The sequence below is a fragment of the Micropterus dolomieu genome, linkage group LG13, assembly GCF_021292245.1.
Source record: "Micropterus dolomieu isolate WLL.071019.BEF.003 ecotype Adirondacks linkage group LG13, ASM2129224v1, whole genome shotgun sequence".
Lineage (NCBI taxonomy): Eukaryota > Metazoa > Chordata > Actinopteri > Centrarchiformes > Centrarchidae > Micropterus > Micropterus dolomieu.
The window spans coordinates 27,671,604-27,697,122 of record NC_060162.1 but is presented as its reverse complement, the minus strand read 5'-3'; the positions used below and the strand labels follow the sequence as shown (position 1 = coordinate 27,697,122).

The window sequence follows — 25,519 nt, the reverse complement described above, 5'->3', positions numbered from 1 at the left end:
TCAGGTCTGGGGAACGGGCGGGCCGGTCCATAGCATCAATGCCTTCCTCTTGCAGGAACTGCTGACACACTCCAGCCACATGAGGTCTAGCATTGTCTTGCATTAGGAGGAACCCAGGGCCAACCGCACCAGCATATGGTCTCACAGGGGGTCTGAGCATCTCATCTCGGTACCTAATGGCAGTCAGGCTACCTCTGGCGAGCACATGGAGGGCTGTGCGGCCCCCCAAAGAAATGACACCCCACACCATTACTGACCCACCGCCAAACCGGTCATGCTGGAGGATGTTGCAGGCAGCAGAACGTTCTCCACGGCGTCTCCAGACTCTGTCACGTCTGTCACATGTGCTCAGTGTGAACCTGCTTTCATCTGTGAAGAGCACAGGGCGCCAGTGGCGAATTTGCCAATCTTGGTGTTCTCTGGCAAATGCCAAACATCCTGTACAGTGTTGGGCTGTAAGCACTACCTGAGCCACTTGTGTGGGTTGTAGACTCCGTCTCATGCTACCACTAGAGTGAAAGCACCGCCAGCATTCAAAAGTGACCAACACATCAGCCAGGAAGCATAGGAACTGAGAAGTGGTCTGTGGTCACCACCTGCAGAACCACTCCTTTATTGGGGGTGTCTTGCTAATTGCCTATAATTTCCACCTGTTGTCTTTTCCATTTGCACAACAGCATGTGAAACTGATTGTCAATCAGTGTTGCTTCCTAAATGGACAGTTTGATTTCACAGGAGTGTGATTGACTTGGAGTTCCATTGTGCTGTTTAAGTGTTCCCTTTATTTTTTTGAGCAGTGTAAATATCTAAGTGTCGAAGTTCGCACTCACAGCTGGTATCCAGTCACACGGAACAAGCCCCCTAACAGCTATCATCCAATCACAAGGACATGTGCAAGTGACGAGTACAACAAGCCAATCACAGCACAGATTGATCCTTGAATGGGGAGATCTGGTGTTATTGTTAAGCTGATTCATGGCTTCCTACTATTTAAAACACTGTGTTTATTCTATTCAAAGCGTGGCATTAAATTACAGCAAGGGTTCCACTGTGACTTGATTGGATTCACTGATCTTGTAATGGGTAACATCTCCAGCTAAAATACTTTAATGTTTTTTCTCCCCCTCATTGTCAGGCTAAGCCAATGAGAGGCAGAGGATCAAACACTTTCCTAATGAGTTTATGGTCTCAATCACTAGTTTCAAGTCTTCGTCATTACAGCATGATGTTCATTTAATAAATTATGGCCCCATTTAGAGGAAAATAGATGCTAAAGCAGCTTACGCTTTAGGGTGTGACTACCTTGATATGACAAGCTACTACCACGGAGACCTGTCAGTCAGGATAGAGGCAAATCATATCCAATGCACTGTGTAGATTTACCAGCTGTGAACTTGTTTTGGATGATGTCTTTGTTTTCATCTAAGAACTCTGACCCTTTCATAAGTTAATTGTAACATTTTGGTCACCTAAAAATGTCTTGTTTAGTGGTTGGGTGTACTAAAAGACTTGAATTACGAATGCACCTTACTAACCAAGCCAGCTATAGCTCCTTGTCCAAATGCCAAATGCCAAACTGAATGCTTCCATACTGTATTCCACAAACCAATGGGTAACGTCACGGTGGCTACGTCAACTTCTTTTATACAGGTCTATAGTCCTAATTAAGGTGACCAGACATACCTAAAAATTTGAATAATCTAAAATCCTGTCCTGTTTGATATTGGTTAAAGCTAGTATAAATACTGAGTGTTGTGAAACATTCTTTTGGTCTTCCAGCTTTCCATTGGCTACAGCAGGGACTGCTGGATATCGTGACATTGTGTCAACAGCATTGTTATAGCCACAAAGTAACAGACGTGCACCCTTTTTATTTTTCACTGTAGATGAAGATAGTGGAAGTTGCATTCGTAAGGACAAGAGGAAGTGTAGCCGCTGAGAAGGAGAGATCTGACATAACCTTGACATTTGACTTTCACATGTTTTACTGTTCGTTGACACTGACCATGCCCACCCCCCAACTCCCTTGTCCTGAATTTCCCTTTGTCTCATCTGGTCACCCTGGGCCCGATGTAATGTTTATTGAAAGCGAAAACCCTTCCACTATAGCATGATTAAACATAAGAAATCTCCGACATCTAAAACTCTTCAGTTAAACATACCAGAGACTGCGAATAGCAAAATGTTGCTGCACCCATGGAAACTGCTAACTCCAATAAATGAGACAGAGTAGAGGAAATGGCAGTGTCTGCAGGCTTAATTAAACTTGAAGTCAATGCACACAGTAGAAATATTCTAATTAGGGGACTCCTAAAAACTTTTCTACTAACAAGTTACAGTGTTCCTTATGCATTCTGTGTTCCGGCTGAAATCTGATATGTCTTCCTCTTCTTTTAAGAAAAGGGGAATCAAGGCTATTCAATGCAAAGTGTTTTCCTGTTTTGTAAAGGGCAGAATATATTATTATGAATATCCTTCAAAAACACACTCTGATGTGGACTGAACAATGGGGTGACAAAATCCTTTTTAGCCATGGCACAAAGGCATTTAATTGAGTAGCATGTGTTCTTGAGAATCATAGCGTTCTTATTATTTTGGTTAATGTTTATGCATATAACAATGATCATAAAAACAGGAATCTGTTGCATCAAGTGACAACAGCTATTAAAGAACTAAACACAAACTTTCCTACTGATTATATACTAGCTGGGGGTGATTTCAATTTGACCCCTGATGAGTGGATGGATAGATGACCATCTAGACATTTGCTAGAACATAAGAATGAAAGTTTTCTTTACTTGATTTTAAGCCTAATGTAGAATTGATTACTGGTAAATATCAAACTCAATTTTAATGCATGCCACAGACACCAATGTTTCAAATAGTCACTTGAGTAATAATAGAATAGTTGATTTGAAGCTAACAGAACATAATAAAACTAATAAATCCAAAGATTATAGGAAATTTAATGCTTACTAACAAATAAGGAATACTGTAATAACATAAAAATAACTGTGGTTATTAAAAAATAATTATAGATTGGTTACAGAAATGTGAAAAAATGCAACCGGGGATGGGTCACGGGGTAGCAGCTCCAGCAGGGGACCCCTAACCTCCCTTTCCCAAGTCACATTAACCAGCTGTGGTCTCAAACTAATTTCTAGTTAATAATATCATTATTTGAATTAAATACTACACGTAACTAAATCCCCCCATCATGGGATGCACTTAAAAATTAGATATCTATGGAAAACAAATCTATAAGAAAATTAAAAAATGCCCCATGCCAGAAAATTCTGTTTTATTTTGGAATATTGTCTGATTTAGCTCCTTGTCCAGTTGTCAAAGGTAACATCAGCTATTTGTGTTACTATTTCATATAAAAAATTGTTTGGTTTGAACTATAATGAGCTTGTCATTGTACTTTGTACTTCTTTTTTTTTTATAAATCAAGATGATTAAAAAAAAAATCACTGCTCAATCCGTTCTGGACATGCACATACTTCTTACACCATTTGTACCACACGTGTGATCACTGCAGCCAGTGAGTTTTTTAAAAAACCTTTATTAACGTAAGATTATACAAATACACTACAATCCAAATAACAGTACAGGGATTAGCATAAAGACTGAAATTGAAAGTCTCAGCTGCTCAATATGTTCTTGTTTCCACAAGCTAAAAGTTGCAAGGGAAGGTAATTCAAATATACAATTGACGTGAAAAATATAAATAATGCAAATTCCTGCCATTAATACTAAATAAATGTCATGCTGCCACCCTGTCATGAAGGTCTGGAAACATTTTTAAACTTCAGTCTTCATTAGTATAAATAAGGACGAATGGGTGTGCATGTTTCCACACCAGTAACAGGAGGCTTCAAATTAGCAGTATTAGCTAGCAGTACTAACAGTTAACAGTCCCATTGTATGTTGTCATAGTAAGGTCTCAAGGTTGGCAAGTATGGTCTTCAGGCCGGTCTCTAGTTTGGCATTTTGCCCGTAGCAATCTTGGACCATATTTGGATAAGAGGGTGGAGCTTGTGCTACACCTGACAGGTTGCCGTGGTAGCGACTTGGCTTGGAAGCCGACTCCTTAGAGTACCAACCGCTGATCAAGACATTTATAAGTGACCAAAATTTTACAATTAACTTTCATGAAGTGAAAACATACAGTGAAAGGGTCAGGTTCATGGCTGGTTACACGTACACAGTGAAGTGGATACGATTAGACTCTATGCTGAGTTTATTTTACTCTAATTTACAAAATGAACATCGTGCTGTATTGAAGAAGACTAATTATTTTGCAACCTGTCCTGCAACCTAAACAACAAAATAGGTTATTTGTCAATGCCTCCCCAAACAACACATATGAGTATTCCCCGTACCAGTTCAGCGACAGGCAGCCAGTGGTCATATAATGCTAATTTTCAGGTTCATAATCTTATCTAGGGGTTTAGCAGAACAGGTTTATATGGTTTCAGTTTCAAAAAATACCATATTTTTGTCATAATGCACATTACTACAGCTCCTCTTTTCACCCTGTATGTTGAAGGCTCTGTTTCAGCTACAGAGTGAGGCATTTCACTTCTATATGATCTTTGTTGGGAGTACAGACGCAAAGTAGGGCGGGTCCTGACAAGCAAGTTAGTGTGATCCAAAATAAAGCCCTCATTGCTCCAGAGGCGTGTGACCTCTGACATATATAGCAATTATAAGTTGCTTCTATAAAAGCGTCAGCTAAATGAATAAATGTAAATGTAACACGGGCAGAACAACCCGAACCAGCAAGACGTTTCAGAGTGGTAAGGTATTAATTTGGAACATATGTGTCTTTGTTACGTAAACTTTTAACTGTGCATTCTCTACAGTAACAACTTTATGTCCATGAACTACCTGGAGAATATGAAACTTTAATTTCATATTTAGCCAAGAAATACAAAGGTAGTTATAGTTAATTACAATGTTGTGTAGCAAACATTAATAGTAGCACACACCTGATGTTCTAAGCAATTGAAGTCATGCATAAGTTTTTTTTTGTTTTTTTTTAAAGTGGATAAGATTTTAACTTGGCGAGCATTATGACAGAGATTTCAGGTTTTGGAAGCGAAGGCTGCTACAGTCCAGCTGTTTTCAGGCAGTTCAGGAGCAGTGTATTCTGTGGGAGTGGACTTTGGGCTTTTTCACTTTGCAAACCTATCACATGCACAGAAAGAACACAATAAAGGAAAGGGAAAAAGCCAAAAAGCAGACCTCTCTGACTACCTGACATAAGTCACATGACATAAACACTGGTTAACATTGTGAAATTGTCGTAGTTAGGTTAGGTTTTGGAAAACATTGTGGTTTGGGTTAAAGCAAGTACGTTGAAAATAAATGCAAGTAAATCACATGACAGAAGTGTGTAATGCTTTTTAAATAATAATATATCAAAATAACTCAACATGTACTTGGTTTCAAATGTCCATTCGTCCAGTTGACCTCAGACATGGTGGTGTTGCTGCAGTGCAATTTGGACACATCCCGTTCAGAATAAACTTTGAATAAACTACAGTACAGTGCGAGTCCCTCCGCTCTGCAACAGCGAGGGTGGGGTAGGGCTTGGGGCTTTTAGGATCTGATGTGGTAGTGAAATGTTGAATAGGAGTTATCGTCATGACGCAGGTTTGATATAAATTAGCAACTAATGTGTTGAAACTGAGTTGTAAGAGTTTTATGAAGTTCTAAGGAAGCGCAGAATATCTACACATCAGCCCCTGTGAACAGGCACTAGTGTATGTAAAAATGACCAACTACAAGTATCAGATTTGTCACGTAACTCAGTTTTATTATTACAGTTGAATTTAGTAATGTCTTTAGGCATAGTTGTTAGAGAATGTTCAGTTTTGTTATAAACAAACTTCTCTGTCCGTCCAAAACACGGACGAGGAGGGGCAGTGACAACGTAAATGACTCAGGGCCACAAAAGTGCATTTAATGTCTACGTCAGTACATTTGGACAGGCGGTGGTGAAACAAAAACATTCTGAAAATGGACATATCAGTCAGGTTTATGATTTTTTTCCCCGTGAATGGCGTCGCTTTAAATGTTGAAACGACAAGGAATTATGGGACAGAATTATCTCCTTTAGTTTCTTAAAGGATGGTCCAGTATGCTAGGAGATAAGAAAGGAAGCACTGCAGCACCTTATCTTAGCTTTGAGAGATTTCGTCCAGTTGTAATAATGGCTGCCACTTAGATAGTTCAGTGACATTTCACTCAGTTGAGAACCTTCCTAAGCAAAAAGATGTATTGGACTGCAATCAACGATTCCAACCTTCTGAAATGATGAGCACTTCTGCTATCCAAGGTCCCTTCTCCCAGTGTTCACGGCTGCTGCAGGCCCCTTTAACCCAGAGCCCGTGACGTCAATGGTGGATTGAAATAGAGAGGTGTGAGGAAAGAAAGTAGCGAGTGATCACTCTGCCACAAAATCCAGGCACCAGGAAGATCACAGACACAGAGAGCAGCCCCACAATGAAAAGCAACAAAACATGCAGCCTACTCTACATGTTCCAAATTACCAAACTGGTTTGCAACCTTTTGAAAAGTCAAGGTTGCTTTAGTGTATTAATTATTTAGATTTTCCATAAATAAAAACACAAGTATCCCATATTATCTAGAAGTTAATATATCCAGACATTTCAATTAATTCATTAGCCTAATTCAATAATTAAATCAATTTTAAGTAATTTTTATTTTATATTTATAAAATCCTAGTAAATCAAAAGTATTTTTGAAAACAAGAACAAACTATTATATTGTTCTTAAAAATGAATTACAAGTAAAGTAATTGTTGTACTCTGTTTAGCCTGTTTAATGGGCAGATTTAAATCCCAGCTAAGACATGTCCCAAAGGCCAGTTATTTAATGAAGGTGTTTTTTCGACATTAACAAGATACTTATCCGGTTGGCTCAAGAATATTTAACTTGGTATTATAAAAAATGTAGCCTACTATGTTATCCCAACATAACAACATAGACCTACTTAATGTATGAGCTGGAGGGTAGCCTAAGTTTTATTTAGACCACCACTAGTGACTCATCTTTATTAATAGACGATCTCTGAGAGCGAGAGAAAGAGAGAGGGTGTGTGTGCGCGCGCGCGGCGTGTGTGTGCGTGTGTGTATGTGATATCGCAGACGTCACAGCCTACCGTTGGTCCAGTTCAGTTAGATGAGCCGTTGGTTCTCTCAGGAGGTAAACTGAACTAAATCCGGACAGTTTAACCCGGGGCCCGGGACCAGTTCACAGTCTGAACCGGGAGACCTTTTATTTTTTACTTAGGCCTAACCCGAAGTAAGCACCCTAAACAGCCGGGGCGGAGAGAGGGAGAGCCGCCGTTAACGTAACGTCTGTGACGTCGGCCCGCCCGGGCTGCCGCTCCGCTGGGTTTCCTAACTTACCTCGCCGTTTGACAAGGGGGGTCCTCATCGGCTGTCACTGACTGAACGATTCCGATCGGAGCCTAACTGTGGGAAGATAAGAGTGTGATGATGGAGAGGAAGAGGACGGACTGTCCCGCTCTGCCGCCCGGCTGGAAGAAAGAAGAAGTGATCAGGAAGTCCGGACTGAGCGCTGGAAAGAGCGACGTCTACTACTACAGGTACTGATCAGTCCGGTCCCACACTAAACCGGTGATCGATTAGTCAACCTGTGGCTGTTGGTCCCAACTCTGACCGGCATCATCAGTTGTGCTGATAAAAGCTGATCAGACAGTGTGGCTCAGTTAGTGTCAGAGAAGTTACAAAGTAGCGTTCACTCTGTAATGTCTGTGTAACGTTAGGTGTGTCTGTGGCGCTCACCACGGGCTCCGTTTGTCTTTTTATAACAGCCCTAGAATATTTTAATAATGTCCCATACATATCGAAATAATGTTCCTGCAGCGGTTTGACAGTGGCTCTGTGGTTGTCATCCAGCTGTTTCTTCAGGGTGGTAGACAGGATTTAAAGGACTCAGGTCAAGACCTCCCCGCTCCTGTTATACTGTCTGTAAATTTCATTCAATCAGAAATTTATTTCTTCATTGGCCTACGCTGAGATAGAAGAGTGGCTGATGGTGTGCCGCTTGTTTCATCTTGTTTTAGCTTCACTCACATACCTGCCACTTTTCATTAGCATGTGGGCCTAGTGATGATATGCCTTTCTTGTTTTAGTGTCATATGTTGTACATATGCCCCCTTAACTATTTGTATGCCTCATAAAAATGGCATGCCACTTATGTTCCACGGACAAGTTTTCATCAGCAGGTATTGTTTAACAATGGTAGCTTATAAAGTAGTACCAGAACGTAAGCACTCAGTAAGCAGATGTCACAGGTTTGATAAGCAGATGCTTTTCTGGTTGCAAAGTTAGTGGGGGTTTCTGTAGCTACATATTAGTGCTGTACAGCTAGGATAGCAAGTGCAGCCTTAGCCAAGTTAAACCATGAAACTATCATATCATATCTAGCATAAAAAATACAACCCCTTTTATTACAGGTATTATAATAGATACATAGCCTTGAAGACAGGGACTGTAGATGTACTAAATGATTCCATGGATGCTCAGTCAAATCAACAAATTGGCGATTGCAGTGATTGTATTTACTTTAAAGCTGTCAGTCCTGGTTGAATTGGCAACATACGTAACTAAGAGCTATTTTAAAATGACAGCATAGCTTGAGCAATTACTTTGTGAGAAGTACGACAGGAGAGCACCTGGCGTACCTGTTTACAGTCTGTCAAACTAGCTCATGTTTTAAAAGAAGTACGTCAATAACTGGCAACTGATGAAAACTACTGTACAGAGAGGTCATTACAGAATATTAATGCATTGAATGGTTATCACAAATTCATGTAAATTTAAAACATCATAATGTTAATACAGCTAAAGTATTAGGTAATTAATACATTTTGGTTCTTTTTTTGTGATAACCATTGCATTATTGGTGTGTTCCTTTGTTATTATTATTTTTTGAATAAATATAATTATGTACACTCAGTTGCCAGTTTATAAGATAGCCCAGCTAACACTAATGCAGTCTAATGCTATAAATCCTAATTTTTTTTAGAGACATGTTAATTCAGCTGTATGGTCATTTTGGAGGATGTTGAATTGCATTGTGCTATGTAGACCGGCGTTTCTATTATTTTGTCCACCCCATTCATATCAATTTTCTTAAAAGCAAAATCTTTAAATATAATATATGAATATTGTAAGATAACATTCTGCAATCTAAGCAGTCATAAAGTTAACTTGGCATTCTGCACTAATGTAGGCCTATACTTAAAAAGAAAGAAAGATAGAAAGAAAGAGATTATGGACTCAAAGCCTGGACTCTGGAGATCTTGGCCTCAGCTGATTCTGACCTTTTTCAATGCATCTCTCACAAGTCCCCCAACTCTATGGAGGTGCAGTACTTATTCACTGGAGCACTCCTTTAATTAAAGAAAAACAATGTGTAAGTTGCAGTGTCAGTTCTGTTTCAGTCTTCCTGCACATTAAATTACTTTACATTTTGTCAAAACGAAACTTTCATTCAGATCGTAGAGGAAGAAGAGCTAGGCAGCAAGGTCTCAGCTGTCTGGCTGTTTCTCTGCCTCAGTAACCATCACATTTCAGTTCCTGATTCCTGATTTTGTATCTTCACTAGCTACTGCTGCGCTAGATGGCAGAGGAAATGATGTCACTCCCAGTGCAGGTCTGTGGTGGGGCTGTGACCCCGCAGAGCCGTCGGCTGTCTTCAGAGGCCGCGTTCACTTCCTGTTGATCATCGGCGGAGGCACGGCTCGATTAGATTAGCAGCTCAGAGTCAGAAACATCTGAGCCCCGTCACGTCCTGAACCTTTAACATGAAGGTGATCAGCACTTCAGAGCTGAGGCTTTACTTTCAGTTTGCTTTGTAATGTGACTCATCAGTTCCAGTAAGGAGACCAGTCAGCGGGCCGACTTACTGGAAGAGCAGCAACAACCTGCTGGGGCCTTATTTTCAGTTCTGATTCACAGGACATTCAGAATATTTTCAGGAACAGTGCAGCCAAAAGAACATGGAGTCCGTGTGAATATTTCCCTCAGTGTAAGCATCAAATGGCTTCCATGAAGAGCTGGATTGTGATGAAACACATAAATGAATCTGTCAGACAAACACACACACATGCACACAACCTCTGATCTTTGCTTTGTAGCAGCTGTCCTACATGTCAAACACAGCTGAATGACTGTGTGTGTGTGTGTGTGTGTGTGTGTGTGTGTGTGTGTGTGTGTGTGTGTGTGTGAGGACCAGCTACTCTTTTAGACCTTTAGAGGACATTGGTCCATCTGGTCCTCACTTCCTCAAAGGCCTACAGCTTGGTTTTAGGGTTCCGGTTAGAATTAGGCCTAGGTTAAGGTTTGGGGCTAGGGGATTTATTATGTCAATGAAGGCCCTCATAAGTATTGAAGTGCAAACGTGTATGTGTGTGTGAATGAGGAAGTGTTTGACAGTTGCTGCTGTTGTCAGATGTGATGTCATAGCTGACTAATCTCAAGAAGAGTACAAAGTAAATTTGAACTTGAATCCTTGGGAGTCTGTGCAGGTGGCCTGGGCACTGTTCAGAGCCAAGAAATTGTCTGGCACATAATTGTTTTTGCACAGATGCAATATACTGTGTTTTTTAGTGAGCTTTAGAGGTTCTAGTAGAAGTGTATTTCCCAAAATGTTGAACTATCCCTTTAACTTGTGTTCAAAGCAAGAGATGTCCTGAGCCAATCAAAGTCAAAAAAAGAAAAAACAGAAATAAAAATAAAAATAAAGAAGACCAAATGCCGATCCTTTCTTTACTGTAGTGGTTCTCAACCTTTTTTGGGTCAGCGCCCCCTATCCATTATCCAGGTCCCTTACTACCCCATCAAATAAGATGTAGGCTAATTGCCCTGAATATTAATGATGATTGTTATTATTGTTGTTGTTAATATCATCATCAAAAAAGCACAGCATTGAATGAAAAACAGATTTGTTAGTTTCCCAGGGAATAAAAAAGTTATGTGAATATAAATTGTATTTACAGGTGTTTAAAAAAATGCAACAATTTGACATTTGACTTAAACTAGTTAACAGAAGCCAGTCAGAACTGCTAGCTATTTAACATTCATATATTCAAATTGTAATTAAACAACAGCCAATCAAAAATGCCAAACAATAGTCATTATTGTTATTATTGTTATTATTGTAAGTCATAAGACTTAATTTCCTGAATTCTGGTGAAAATTTGTAATGTTTTTATTATCATAAATTTGGGCGGCAGGTGACAATTCAAAATATAAAGATATAACAGAATATAATAAATGAAAAATATATAAATGAATTAATTGTAAATCAGTAATAAACTTTAGTAGCTCCTGTATTTCTCTTCATGTTCAAAACTTTCTGCACACAGTTAGCCAATATTACGAGACTAATGTCACATATAAAACTAACTGTAAACACAAATCCACACGTCAGCTAAAGCAGCTCCGATAAAGTGCAGCTCACTGTCACAAAGCGAGCAAGGTGGCGCATCAGTTTTAACGTTACATTTTTATATTTAAACATTCTACTAGTTATGTTACCGCTCATTCACATACTGGCTGCAACTCACTCCACTTGATTACTATCACGGCACATCTGGTGCTGGATGCTAAGTTGTCCGACAGCGGAATATCCTTCTTGTAAATGTGTAACCACTGCGATAACAAGGCGTTCATGATGTATCCCTCAGGAAAAAAATGAGCACTTTTAAGAGAAATACATTTTTTCACAGTTAATACCAAGAAAGAGAGCATCCATTTTCCTAAGTTTACACAGTAATCGCCATGTGGGAGAAATTTTATAGGTGATCGTCAGCACGGAGCTGTGCCACAAGAACCTGACAGAAACACAGATGAGAAGAAGAGTTAGGAAACACACCGTCCCGCCCAGTTGCAGTGCCATAAACTGGCAGGTTTTAATGTTGCAGATAACGTTTTTTGGCAGGTCGTTGAAATTTTAAATACCTATTGTTGTTGTGAATCTTTTGTGTAAACATGCCTTAAAACAAACGCCTCCCAAGGGCACCTCAACACCCCCCTTTCCAAAATACTGCTTCCAGCGCCCCCCGTCGTCCACTGAACGCCCCCTGGAGGGCAGTACCTCCCCCTTTGAGAAACACTGGTTTACTGTTAAAATGCATTCAATGACCACATCTTTAAGATTTCCTGGGGAAATGATTCTTTACTATAATTTTGTGCACTTGGAATTACTCTGCAGAAACGGCAAAGACAACAAAGTCTAAATAAAAAATAATATAAATAAAAGATAGTTTTATAAAGTGCTACATACTGTTTCCTTCCTTTCCTGTCACTTTTATGGTCATTAGTGACCAAGTGCCAAGTGAGTTCTGGTAGGCGAGTTGATCCTGAGATGTGTATCAAGTGTTTTGGTTGCATCACTGCATTTGGGATGTGAGATGAACTGTCATGCTGAAGTATTTGTCACTAATGAGAACTGTGTGAGTTAGGTTTGGACCAAAAGCATCAGCCCAGAAACTTCTGAAATCATATCTTATCTCTGTTTAGGATGACATTTAGGTGATGATGAATGATTTTTGGTATTACAGAAACATGTTTCTTGACTGCATTTAGGAAAATGTCCAAACTTCAGATCCATCCTAAAGAATTTCCAAAGTTTGGATGACATAGACCTTGTCCTATAGTGGTGCAACAGATCACAAAACACACAGTTTGGATCATACTGTGGTTTTGAGTCACAGATCAGATTATTTTTTGGAACAGCAAAAAAAAAAAAAAAGGTTAGGTTTAATTACTTTAATAATGTGCTACTTTGGCTCTGATGTAGCCGTCTCTCTGTCTGTAGTCATGACTCTGTAGTCTTGCGTAATGTCCCGCCCACAGAACTATCTGAGCCTATAAACACTGAAGGCTGCTGTGCCATACACGGGCAAAGAGGCACGAGCTGCTCCAGTGACCCAGTGGAGCTGGTTGTTGAGGGGAAGGTAGCAGATATTACTGAAGCTGCAATAAACATCACAATCCTGTCAATCTACTATGAAAATGCCCTAAGTCACAGCCTACAGGGTTTCAGAGTGACGGCTTTCACGGCTCTTCAGAATGAAACTGAGCATGCAGCTGTCTTAAAAAAGTAACAGTGGCAGTAAAACACTTTTTCACACAAAGCTCGTTAAACCTTATGGATGAACATTATGAACAAAGAAATATTACAAATGAAAGGATACTCAAACCATATGACGCTTTAAAGTTCCCGGACCATGTATTCATGGATATATGTCCACTGCCATGACCATTCATTTTAAATTTGATCAACATGCTACGTCCATTCAAATCTTTATCCTGGGCCAATAATTTGGAAGAAAACTTCCCAAAATAGTTGGGTTTCCTCTTTCCGATATTAAGGCAATTTTAACTAACTCACTATCAGAGCTAAGATGACATTAAAACTGTCTCTAGAATCTGCACCATTCCCATTCATTGATTTATTTGTGGCGATACAACGCGCCACAATATCAACGCTGACCGCCACATACTATATGCTATTTAACATGAGTTAAATCAGAATTCATTGTGGAGCTGAGCGCAGCACATATATCCGCTCAGTACCACCGCTTGCTCGTGTTCTCTCTCTCTCTCTCCCACAAACATATTGTAACGGAGCCGTGTGTTTATAGAAAAACTAAAGCATTCAAGTTAACTCTGAGTTAGTCTGTTTTCTTAACACCACGCTGTCAATGTCAGAGACGGATATTAGAATACAGATGGGTTGTCGAGGTTGACACGCTGTACACAGCTGCTATCGCTTGCACCCTCCTTCTCCCCGTCACGCGTGCGCGGTTCCACAGTTACACGGTAATTCTGTGGGAAACACTGTACTGTGCATTTACAGATGTTTCTGGAGGTTTCTCTTAAAGTTAATAAGCCTGTTTCTTCCATACATTTCACTGACTTGCTGCAACGTAACACCGCCCCCAGGCGATCAGATCGCCAGTCTGTGATCTCAAGTAGCCATGAACAGACGATATGAAAATAGAGATCGCCCAACCCTAGCTAGGATAAACACCAAGTCTTTCCATCAAAAATTAAGTCTATCACATAACCGTCATTGTTACATTACATTTAGCTGATGCTTTTATCCAAAGCGACTTACAATTGCTATACATGTCAGAGTTCGCACGCCTCTGGAGCAAATAGGGGTTAAGTGTCTTGCTCAGGGACACAATGGTGGATGTCACAGTGGGAATTGAACCCAGGTCTTCCACACCAAAGGCAAGCATCTTATCTATGCGCTGCCATCACCACCCCGCCGTTATGAATGACAGTGAATAAAATGGTGTAGCAGTGGAATAACTGTATTTGTATGTAAAGAAAATAATTTTACTATAATAAACCCACACTCTACTCCATACACTGGAGACAGACTCATTTTTCAAGTGTCTAATAGGCTAATGTGTAGAAAAGTTGCAAGGTTTACAATTGCATTTCCTAAGGGTGGCGCCAATGTTAATGAAAAAAGTGTATGAACGTTCACTGGTTTTCATCAGTCATGACTGGACTGAACATAGTCTAAATGTGTTTATCATATGCATATGTTTAATAATTGGGATACATGGCATTTAATATTAGGCTTACAGTTTATGATAGTCACCTTATAATACCTCCGGGGCTTGGTGGATTTCTTAAGGATAGCCAATGACCTCATATGTTTCTACTTCTTTTCTGGCTTTCGTCCTCCCTGTCCATTCTTTGTGGATTTATGTTCCTTACTCCTCTTAAGGGGTAACTTTGAAATTTTCAACCATGACAATTTCCCCCCATATTTTTGTGTGGGAAAATAAGGTCCAGAAACAGTCGCTATTCAGCTCTCGTCAAAGTCACCAGATTCCATTTACAAAACGAGTATTTGTACCTCCCTGGTCTCCCCCTGCCTCAATCATTTAGTTTGTGTTATTGTGTGACCTTGGTGTTTTTAACCCTTCAAAACACGAAAGTCACATAGTACCACAATCAAACAAAAGGTTTGTTTGTAACAAAAAGTCATGCAATAACACACACAAACTAACCAACTGAGGCAGAGGCAGCTCCTGTGATCTGCGAGTACAATTGCTATTTTTACCAATGGAGTCTGGTGGCTTTGACGAGAGAGATACAGTGATTGTTTACTCTTTAAGAAAAGGCTATCTCTGTAGGGACCCTTTCCACAATCTACACTTGTAATAACAATGCGAGCCTGTCAGTGGCATAAACAAGCACTTGGCTATAGTTGGGGCCGTAATTTCCTGACTCAATACTGGACCATTTTTAAAAAAAAACATTGTGCCAATTAGTCACATATAACATGGAAAATTATGGTCTCGGTTGAAAAATACAGATGTTACAGCTCCGGAAAAAAACAGCACGGCGAAATCCAAAAGTTTCAGGCTCAGCGTGTCATGGTCACTCATGGAGATAGATGGGCTCAAATTTTTCAATTGATGTGCACAAATTATTTGCGTTTGGTCTGAAAAGGCCTTAGCTATCACTATAGTTCCTTTGGTCTTCCAGGTGTTTAGTTTAGTTAAGACATTTAGTTTTCTACAGTTCAATTTGGACTGTGTGAAACAGAATAGGAGTCTCCACTAATAATATTACAACCAAAGTCAAATTCTCTAATTCTGTCTCAAATTCAAGATATCATCACTTTTCTGAGTAGTCACAATGCCAATTAAGATAAGTTTGATTCCTGACATCTGTAAATTATCTTTTTTTGGATATACACAATTAAGACTTTGATCACACTATTTTTATGTGTCTGACGCTCTCTTCCTTGTTACCTTTTTTCAGTCCTTCAGGCAAAAAGTTCAGGAGTAAGCCTCAGTTGTCCCGTTACCTCGGAAACACAGTAGACCTGGGATGTTTCGACTTTCGGACGGGGAAGATGATGCCCGGAAAACTGCAGAAAAACAAACAGAGACTCCGACATGACATGCTCAGCTTGGCCAAGGTAACGCTGATGGATCACACCTGTGGGGGAGGGCTGCGATTGTGATTTGGCTGTTTGTGTGTTATCAGATTATCAGATTAACACAGCTCTTCCTGTAACAGGTCGACAGTTCAGCAGGTCAGTCGACAAACACTCATTTACTTTTATCTCAGATTTGTCTCAGTCTTGTGGGTGTTTTGACTTAGACCTTTTAAATCATCTCATGAGCGCTTTGACCTGAACTTGTCTCAGACTCGTGGGCGTTTTGACTCGGCCTTGTCTCAGTCTTGTGAGTGCTTTGACTCCGCCCTGTTTAATTCTCGTGAGAGTTTTGACTCTGACTTGTCTCAGTCTTGTGGGTATTCTGACTCAAGCTTGATTTATACTCCTGTGTAGGGTCTACGTGCATAGCTACGGCGTAGGCTACACATGTAGCCAGGCATTTATACTTGTGCGTCGGTGGTGTAGCCTTCTCTACACCGTCGATTCGACGCAGGAGTATAAATTGCACTTCAGACTTGTCTGTGTTCCATGGGTGTTTTGACCCATACTTTTCTCGCTGTTCTGGGTATTTTGACTGGGACTTTTTTTTAGTACTCAGTGTTTTGACTTTGACTTGTCTTAAAGTCATCAACATTTGACTCTGACTTGTTCTGTAGGTGTATTAACTCTGACTTGTTCTGTAGGTGTATTAACTCTGACTTGTTCTGTAGGTGTATTAACTCTGACTTGTTCTGTAGGTGTATTAACTCTGACTTGTTCTGTAGGTGTATTAACTCTGACTTGTTCTGTAGGTGTATTAACTCTGACTTGTCCCCATGTTGTAGGGTGTTTTGACTCAGACTTATCTTTGTCTTGTAGGAGTTTTGCCTTGGTCTCGTTTCAGCTAAGACTTGGCCGGGTCTCATGTTTTTTTTTAAACTCAGACTTGTCTTGGCCTCATTCTGAACATGACTTAAGTGGTCCTGACTACAGCCCTGGTAAATCGTGTGTTTGTTCTGTAAATTTGTCCACAGTTCTCTAATCACCATTTTCAGCTGCATTTTCCCCGACATATCTGAACAAACCCTGTTATGAGCTGACTGGACTCGTTTACATGTTCTGGAATCCATCTAATTAAATTTGAATGATCATCCAACCTGGGTCAGCTGGAACACACACTCTCCTTACACACACACAGGACCAAATCTCACTCAGAGAGGATAAATGCTAAAGTAATACTAACAAATCCCAAAAGCATCAGTACTCTTGCTTGGGTTATTAGCAATTTAACATATCTTGAGCTCTAGAACTGTGGTTAAACTGATCCGAACTACGATGGAGGTGTCGACCATCCCAGATTTGATAGACTCCTAACAGCCAATAAGAAACCAGGATTTTCATCGGCGGTGGTTTAAGCTATGCTAACAGACAGACCAGTGTTTCTACAATAATATGCTCCACCCACACAGATCAGACTGCTGTGTGTGTGTGTGTGTGTGTGTGTGTGTGTGTGTGTGTGTGTGTGTGTAAGAGCGAGACAGAGGGAGAGGTCAAGGGTGTGTGCTCGCATGCCTCTGCTCACGTACGCATGTCTGTGTGTGTTGTTTTGTGTTTGTGCTGCATTTTATGAACTTTGGTAACCTGTGAAAGGAGCTATCAGTGCTGATATTTAGGAGAGCCCCAGATTGTCCTGCTTAACAATAATATATATGGACTTCTTTTTTGGCCCGCAGAATTGTTTGTAAATGTTTACCGTGCAAACAGCTTATTGAATGTCATTATGAGATTCTAAGCAAGTGTTGGAAAAGTAGTAGTTTTGCCGCTACAACCTTACTCAGTTGGGTATGACAATGAGGTGGTTAATGTTAGCAAATGTCAATGATGAGGACCCTAAGATACGGCTGAAAGCTCAGAAAAGCTAGTAAGTGGCCCTTGAGTTGGAGTTGAGATTAGTTTGCCACACACACTGATCCCAAGGCCAAGAAGGAACTTCCATGCTCCAACGTTGGTCACTGACTTGATGACTTCATGTTTATCTGTTACTCATGTCAAAGATTTTAACACACAAGTTAAACAAGTAAGTAAACACCTCACCAGGGACCTGTGCTACAATGGGGCTTCACTTTTTACCGGGGCACATCAATACGGGTGCATTTGCTGAACGGCTAACCTGCTCCGGAGCAGGTTATGTTCAAGATAAGAGCTCAACAAGATCAACACAATTAAAGCACCACCTACTGACCAATCAGCTCTCTTGGACAAAGGCGGAACCATTATGTCCTACACACTGTTTTAAAGGGTGCTTTTACGTTTACAGTGGGTGATGGAGATACTTTTATACCGATATCATCCTACATCAGAGACTGACTGAGGCACTAAAGCCTTGTGTTTGTACTTTAAGATATTAAAAAAAGCTTTTATCGCTTTGAATTATGTTTATATATTTTTTTTTTACTTGCTCCCAAGTCTGTTTCACACATCCTGTCACAGCCGTTAAAAAGAATCTGTTTATTATAACTTTAGGTTGCACTTGTCTCATTTTATAGAGAATGGTAATGTCGGGCCCCACCATTTGCTTGTTGTCAGTATAGGCTAACTGTTGAGATACAGTGTTTAACCATTATTTGAGCACTTCTTATGAGTTTTTTTTCTTTTTGTTGCTTTATGAAGTTATTTTAGAACAATGTTTGGAACAGGACTAATCACCTAATCTCACTAATTGCATTAAATAAATTTATCTGATTTTTTGAAGAAGTTCTTGAAAGCGAGTTTGAACGACCACTTATTCAGTGCCGGCCCCTTTAAATGTAGCAGCTGTGTTGCTTTTAGTCTGGATGTGTTTAACGTCTTCGTATCTAATATTACAGTTTGCTCTTCGTTTGTAAAATATGCCGCTCTGCTGCCAGTACACTTGTTCATGTTTGCAGCTGAGTGTGGTGACAAGGAGATGTCACACTTCTGCTTAAAGCTTAAAGTGTTACCTTCTCACAGAATTCTGTCCTCCTTTGTAGCAGGACTGGTTTGAATACTGCTTTAAAAGAAATGAGAAGTGTGAGATGAGAAGATCGATTTCAATATGCCCTTTTCACAGCAGACATTGTGACTTACTTATCATAGTGTGACAGTACAGTTCTTACTAATAACATTTACAATGTTTCGGTTCTATCTAAGTGTGACAATGAGCCCACATGAATAAAACCAAGGCCCTGAAACTGAAACAGCTAAATAGACATTCATTTGGTTATTTACAACTCTGCATTTCATACCGTCACTGTTGTAAAAAAGGAACATCTCACGTCTGTGTGAGTACTGAGCTGGAGTTAGGATGTGGTTAGCCTAGCTTAGCAAAAAGACAGAAAGCAGGCAGAACAGCTAGACTGACTGTGTCCAAAGGTTAAAAATACTTACTACCAACCCCTCTTAAGCACACTAATTAAGCTGGTGTATCTTGCTTATTTACTATTGACGAACAACAGAGTGACACAAACTGAACTATTGTATTTACATTTCTGTTTGTGCATGGATTGAACAAACGAGGTACAGACAGGTAAGTTAGAGGTGCTTTAGGAGTGGGGTCAGGCTAGCTAGCTGTTTCCTCCTGCTTCCAGTCTTCATGCTAAGCTAAACGTATCACCTCCTGACACCAGCTCTGGCAGAGCAGTACATACTGAGAAATGTTTTTCAAATATGACCAACCAACAGTATTGACACGGTTTATAACTCTGTGCTACTGCTCTTCACACATCATTACTGGGGCGTACAGATGCACACACACACGCGCGTGCGGACTGACACACCGCACACACAAAAGTACACAAACACACACACACACTTCCTGTTGTTGTGCCTGTTGTTGTCTCTAAATCCTCAGTTTAAAGTTAACCCTTTAAGCTCAACTGCCACACACATATGCACACACAAGTAAGGAAACACACACAGTCCTATTACCTGTTATCACTGTACATCGTCTGATGTATAGGAAGGTAAACCAGACCAGAAAGGAGGAAAGGAGAAGATGACCAAACAAGGAACGAAGGGAAGACCAAGGAAAGGAAGGAAAGGAGGAGGAAGAAAGGAATGAAGGGTGGAAGGGAAGGAATGTAGGAACAAAGGATGAAATTAGGAAAGGAGGAAAAGAGAAAAGGAAAGGAAACATGTGACCAACACGCAGACTCTGTCTCTGTCTCATCCAGGGAGGTAAACCGGACCTGAACACAGCCCTGCCAATCAGACAGACGGCATCCATCTTTAAACAGCCCGTTACCAAGGTTACGAGTCACCCCGGCAACAAGGTGAAAACAGACCCGCAGAGAGGGGCCGAGCAGCCCAGACAGGTGAGAGCCCGGTGCACACACACATACTGGTGACGCAGAGCCTGAGAGCACGGTCAGGCTGTTACACAATGGATGATGGGAGGAAACCAGGTTGTCCTGGTGACCAAAGTCACGAGAGGGTGCTGAGGCATCATGGGAAAAGCCCTGTAACACAGTGCTCTGCAGAAGGAATGAAAGATAGTGTGATGACAGGCAGAGGAAGAGAAAATGGCAGAGAAGGAGGGACAGAAGTGTAGAGATGAAAGAGGGAGGAGGAGGATGAAACTGATATGTTTTGCGACAATTTGTTTTTCTTTCATTATAGTATACTTTTCTGTGTAGTGATGCAGTAAACAATAGTGTACTATGTAAATTTATATCAGGCATAACAATGCATAACACGCAAGTCATTCAAATTAATTTAAATGCAAACCATGCAGCCACATAGCTAATAAGTTGAGATTATTTTGTAGCACATACACAAACAGCAGTTTGACTTTTGAATAAAAAGTGACAGCCCTGGTCTGTAGTGTATAATGTGTACTAGGACTGAACGATATTATCCGATGTGATAAAATGAGATTTAGAGATTTAGAGTAAAGCAGTCTGCAGAAGCATCAACTTCGCACGTTACGCTGTACCTTGACTTGTTGTTGTACAATGGCAACAAGCTGGACAGAAGCTGACACTACAGAAACTTTAGTGCCACACAAGGAATGAAAGTAGCACCTGCCACCCGCGGGGAACTTGGTGGAGGTGGTGGGTGAAATTGTCGGGCCATCTGCGGCTTTGACGGATAGGAAAAATGTACAACAGAAAGCCACGTGTAGTAAGGTAAGCGCATTGTGGCGATCTGTGCCAGCGTCCCACACACAGCCAGCAGTCAGCTCAGGAAATATCTGTGAAACGGCGTCTCAAACCAAACTCACAAGTGCAAAAGAGGCCCAGTCTGAGTTACAGCCTGGTTACAGCCAGTGCGCTGCTCACCAGCATCAGAGGCTGTGGGGGAGGAGGGGTGGAACTCCAGCGTTGTCGGAGAATTACTAAGCTTGTCTATTAAACATGAGAGGCGTCACTTGGCTTTATTTTCATTGGCCAACTTTTGAATTGGACCTCAAACTGAGGATTTTTTGTTTTCTTACTTGGATGCAGAAAGATGGACTCCTGGGAGATCTGAACTAAGATAAGGATGCATTAATTGGTGGTTGAACTGTAGGTTTTGTATTGAGCGCTTACTGTATAACACACTGTGGTGAACTTGTCATAAGGTCAAGTTTTTTCTTGACCTTTGGGAACAATACAGGGTGAAAATAATCTGAGCTCAAAGTTCTACATGTGACTGATCTGAAGCTTTTAACTACCTCTTGTGGCCTTGATTCATTGAGTAGAGCTGGCTCAGGTGTCGTCACATCACGTTTCTGGACCTCTGAGCTTAAACTGGATTTATAGTCGACTCAAGGGGTTACCGGGAGTCCCTCTGTAGTCCCTCCTATCTCTTAGGTTTTAATGTGTAGTTCCTTCATGCTACACACACAACATATAAGTAAGTGTATATTAAAATATGGTAACATATGAAATAAAACAACACAGTTATTTATACATATATGTTCATAGTTTTCAGTCATGTGACATGCGCGGTGACTCCCCCATAGAGACGCCGCAAAAGCATTTTATTTGTATCACCTTTCAACTTAAGAAAAAGAAAGATATGAACACAAACTGCAAGTGTTGGGCATATCCAATCCATATAATGTTACAGCATCCGCTGCCACATTTCTACCGTTAAAAACCGCTCTGACTGCAGTAATGTTTACTTTTACCTTCTGGGGAATCCCTCACCTGACACAGCCCAGGCTTGTCTCCTCGATTAATAAATCCAAAAGCACAACAACCATCCAGCATTTTGTCAATGCAAAAAGTAACAAACTCAAAGTAACAGTGTATCATTTGCATATTGGTTGGCAGCTCCAAGGGAGCTTTTTCCTTGGAATGTGACGTCACATGAAAACTATGAATACATACATAGAGACACCAAAAACATTCCGCAGTGTATTATTTAAATTTACATCTGGGGTGAATGTAAACAGCAGCAACCAGATGATAATATGAAAGTTTCAAGTCCATCTTGACTGCGTTTGAGAGTCCACCTCCTCTCATCTTCTCACGTTGACAGCTCAGAACATGGACCACCTGCCAAGTGCTTGATCCGGGATGTTGATGGATCAGGTCTCTGTAAAGATGTGGGCACAACAGTCTTTGAATTCCGTTGCTTGGTCAACATGAGTCCCATTTTGTCCAGACTTGACCTTTAGGAAGCAGAATTAAGTCCAAGCTGGGCCAGCATGGCTCCTCTCCTGGCTTTCTTTCTTCTCCTCTGAGCGATCATTGCACCCGCCTGGTCCGGCTGTTTGGGCCGGGTGGATTGTGGTCTGCTGCTCTTTAATCCAAAATCCCCGTCTTCATTTTCCAATGAATGTATTTACGTCAGAGGTAACATGTTTCGACAATAAAGCCGGAAAAAACAGATACAAAACAAAAGTGTAGCGAAGTTTGAAGGAGCTACCAGCTGCTGCTTCTACAAGCGCTGCCGGTTGCCATAGCACTTGGACAGCATCCTCCTCTCTGACACCACCGACAGAGAGTCCAGCTCCACTTCCACAAAGTCACTGGCCTTGCGGATCAGTTTGTTGAGTCTGTTGGTGTCTGCTACCCTCAACCTGCTGCCCCAGCATGCAACAGCAAACTGGATAGCATTGGCCACCACAGACTCATAAAACATCCTCAGCATCATCCTGCAGATGTTGAAGGACCTCAGCCTCCTCAGAAAATAGAGGCGGCTTTGGCCCTTCCTGTAGGGGTTGAGTGTTCTTGGCCCAGTCCAGTTTACTGACCACGTGTACTCCCAGGTACTTGTAATCCTCCACAGTGTCCTCACTGACCCTTTGGATGGAAACAATAGTCATTGGTGCCTTGGCATCTCCTTAGATCCAAAACCAGCTCCTTTGTCTTTGTCACATTGAGCTGCAGATGGTTCGGCTCACACCATGTGACAAAGTCCTCCACCACAGCCCTGTACTCAGCCTCGTCAGCCTGCTGATACATCCAACCACAGCAGAGTCATCAGAAACCTTCTGAAGATGGCAGGACTCTGCGTGGTAGTTGTAGTACGTGGTGCAGAGGAAAGGAGACAGGACAGTCCCCTGCGGGGCCCCGATGTTACAGACACACAGTGTTGCAGACGTACATACTGTTGTCTGCCAGTCAGGTAGTCTAAAATCCAGGAGAGGAGCAGGGGCATCATCCTGCAGCGCTGTCAGGTTCTCACCCAGCAGGGCTGGCTGGATGCTGTTAATGGTATTCATTTTGTTTGTCTGTCCAAGCTGCCTTCATTTCCTCTCCTGCCAGTCGGTCTGAAGCCAGTGATGTTCCTCATGCCTCTCCAGACCTCCCTCATGTTGTTCTGCTGGAGTTTCCGCTCCAGCTTCCTCCGGTCCTTCTCCTTAGCCTCCCTGATCTTCACTTTTAGTTCCCACTGAATCGTCTTCACCTCCTCCCTATTACCTTCTCTGAAAGCCCTCCTCCATGCATTGAGGATGTCCTTGATGTCCTTTGATACCCACGGTTTGTTGTTTGTGTAACAATGGACAGTCTTAGCTGGGACAGTGCAGTCCACACAGAAGTTTATGGAATCTGTGATGCACTCAGTAAGCTCATCTATGTCTATATCTTTCTCCTGTTGTCTACACAACACTGTAGTCTAGGGAGTGACCTTGGGGGCTACACATGTAGGTCCAGTGTCACACCTAAATGCAGAAGTGTATGCAGCTTTAGAGTCTCTTCACCATGACATGTACTCGTTTTTTTTTTTCTACGATGGCGAAGGCATGACCCGCCCTACTCTGCCTCTGATTGGCTTACCCTTTTGTTCTTACCCTGACTCTAAATCCTACCCTACCCTAAAACTCATTCCTCTTGCCTAAACCTTACCGACCCAACCAACGAGGGCAACAAGTACTAGCCAATCCAAGGCAGAATGGGGCGGGGCATGACTTCACCATCCTAGGCAAATAAAATTGGCCTCTTGTACAGCCTACTAGAGCCTACAGTCCACAGCCGATATAACTGTCGGACGTCTGTCTGTCTGCAGCTGTTTTGGGAGAGGAGGTTGAAAGGTCTGCGGTCATCAGACGTCACAGAAGAAGTCCTGCGGACCATGGACCTGCCCAAAGGACTGCAGAGTAAGTCTCCATTATGAACCAGAACACACAGCACGCTCCAGTTTTGACCTCTGACCTCTGCCCTCTCTCTCTCTGCAGGTGTTGGTCCAGACTCCAGTGATGACACTCTGCTGTCGGCCATCGCCAGCGCTCTGCACATGAGCTCTTCTCCAATAACTGGACAGACGTCTGTGGCTGCTGAGAAGAACCCGGCCATCTGGCTGAACACGTCCCAGCCTCTCTGCAAGGCCTTCACCGTCACTGATGAACACATACGGTGAGAGACATTATTTCTATTGTCCCATAGTATCAAGGTAATTTATTTATTATTATACAACAAAATTAGTTTGTAGTCTCTTCATGCTACTCACACATAGAATGGAACTTGAGTGTTGTGCGCACTGTATGTCCACGAGCATGCAATGGGCATTGGAATAACTAAATATCTTAGTGTTTTCCATTAGAAAGATATGCAATTTCACATGATTTTGGCCCATTATTATTATTGCCAGATCTGTGTGCAAAAAGTTAGAAAAGCTAAAAACCTTAATGACAACACTTGTTGAAGTCCACTGGGGACGAACTACAACCATTAGTACCCACCCAGCCACAGGCTGTTCACCCTGCTGCCTTCTGGGAGGAGATATAGAAGTTTCAGCTGCCGCACCACCAGACTGCAGAGCAGCAAAAAATGATATCTTGATGTTTTCTGGGAGTTTGTCGATAACGATATTTAGACAATATTTTTCATGTTTCAAAATTGTGTTGTTGTGTTGTCCAAGTCTAAGATTGTACTAGCTTCTTAAAAGGATATTAATTAGGGGTGTAACGGTACACAAAAATCTCAGTTCGGTACAGTGGGGGAAATAAGTATTTGACCCCTTGTTTATTTTCGGTACAGTGAGGGGAAAAAATGCAAACATTAAATTGCTGCTGGTTTATTATGAACTTTTGTAAACATCCAAATTACTTTACAATTTTTTTAACAAACTTTCAAATTACAGA

The 25,519-nt window shown here is 41.3% G+C and overlaps 2 protein-coding genes across 4 annotated transcripts in view; one reads left to right on the top strand and one right to left on the bottom strand.

Annotated features, from left to right (window-relative positions):
* Nucleotides 1-22,259, bottom strand: part of lg13h18orf54 (linkage group 13 C18orf54 homolog) — a 39,500-nt gene extending 17,241 nt beyond the window's left edge. Inside the window, exons 1-3 of the mRNA XM_046066269.1 lie at nt 22,137-22,259; nt 21,659-21,821; nt 15,854-15,972 (exon numbers count right to left, since the gene is read on the bottom strand). The gene's annotated coding sequence lies outside the window, so the exon portion shown is untranslated. The remainder of the gene's footprint in view (nt 1-15,853; nt 15,973-21,658; nt 21,822-22,136) is intronic.
* The window catches only part of mbd2 (methyl-CpG binding domain protein 2), a 35,609-nt gene continuing 17,256 nt past the window's right edge, over nt 7,167-25,519 (top strand). Inside the window, exons 1-5 of one of the 3 annotated variants that reach the window (XM_046066273.1) lie at nt 7,168-7,642; nt 15,864-16,023; nt 20,178-20,318; nt 24,445-24,535; nt 24,614-24,791. In XM_046066273.1, coding sequence (XP_045922229.1) covers nt 7,530-7,642; nt 15,864-16,023; nt 20,178-20,318; nt 24,445-24,535; nt 24,614-24,791 — 683 coding nt within the window. In that variant the 5' untranslated portion in view covers nt 7,168-7,529. Of the gene's footprint in view, nt 7,643-15,863; nt 16,024-20,177; nt 20,319-24,444; nt 24,536-24,613; nt 24,792-25,519 lie in introns of all 3 variants that reach the window. The other 2 variants (XM_046066272.1, XM_046066274.1) reach the window with 2 other exon arrangements.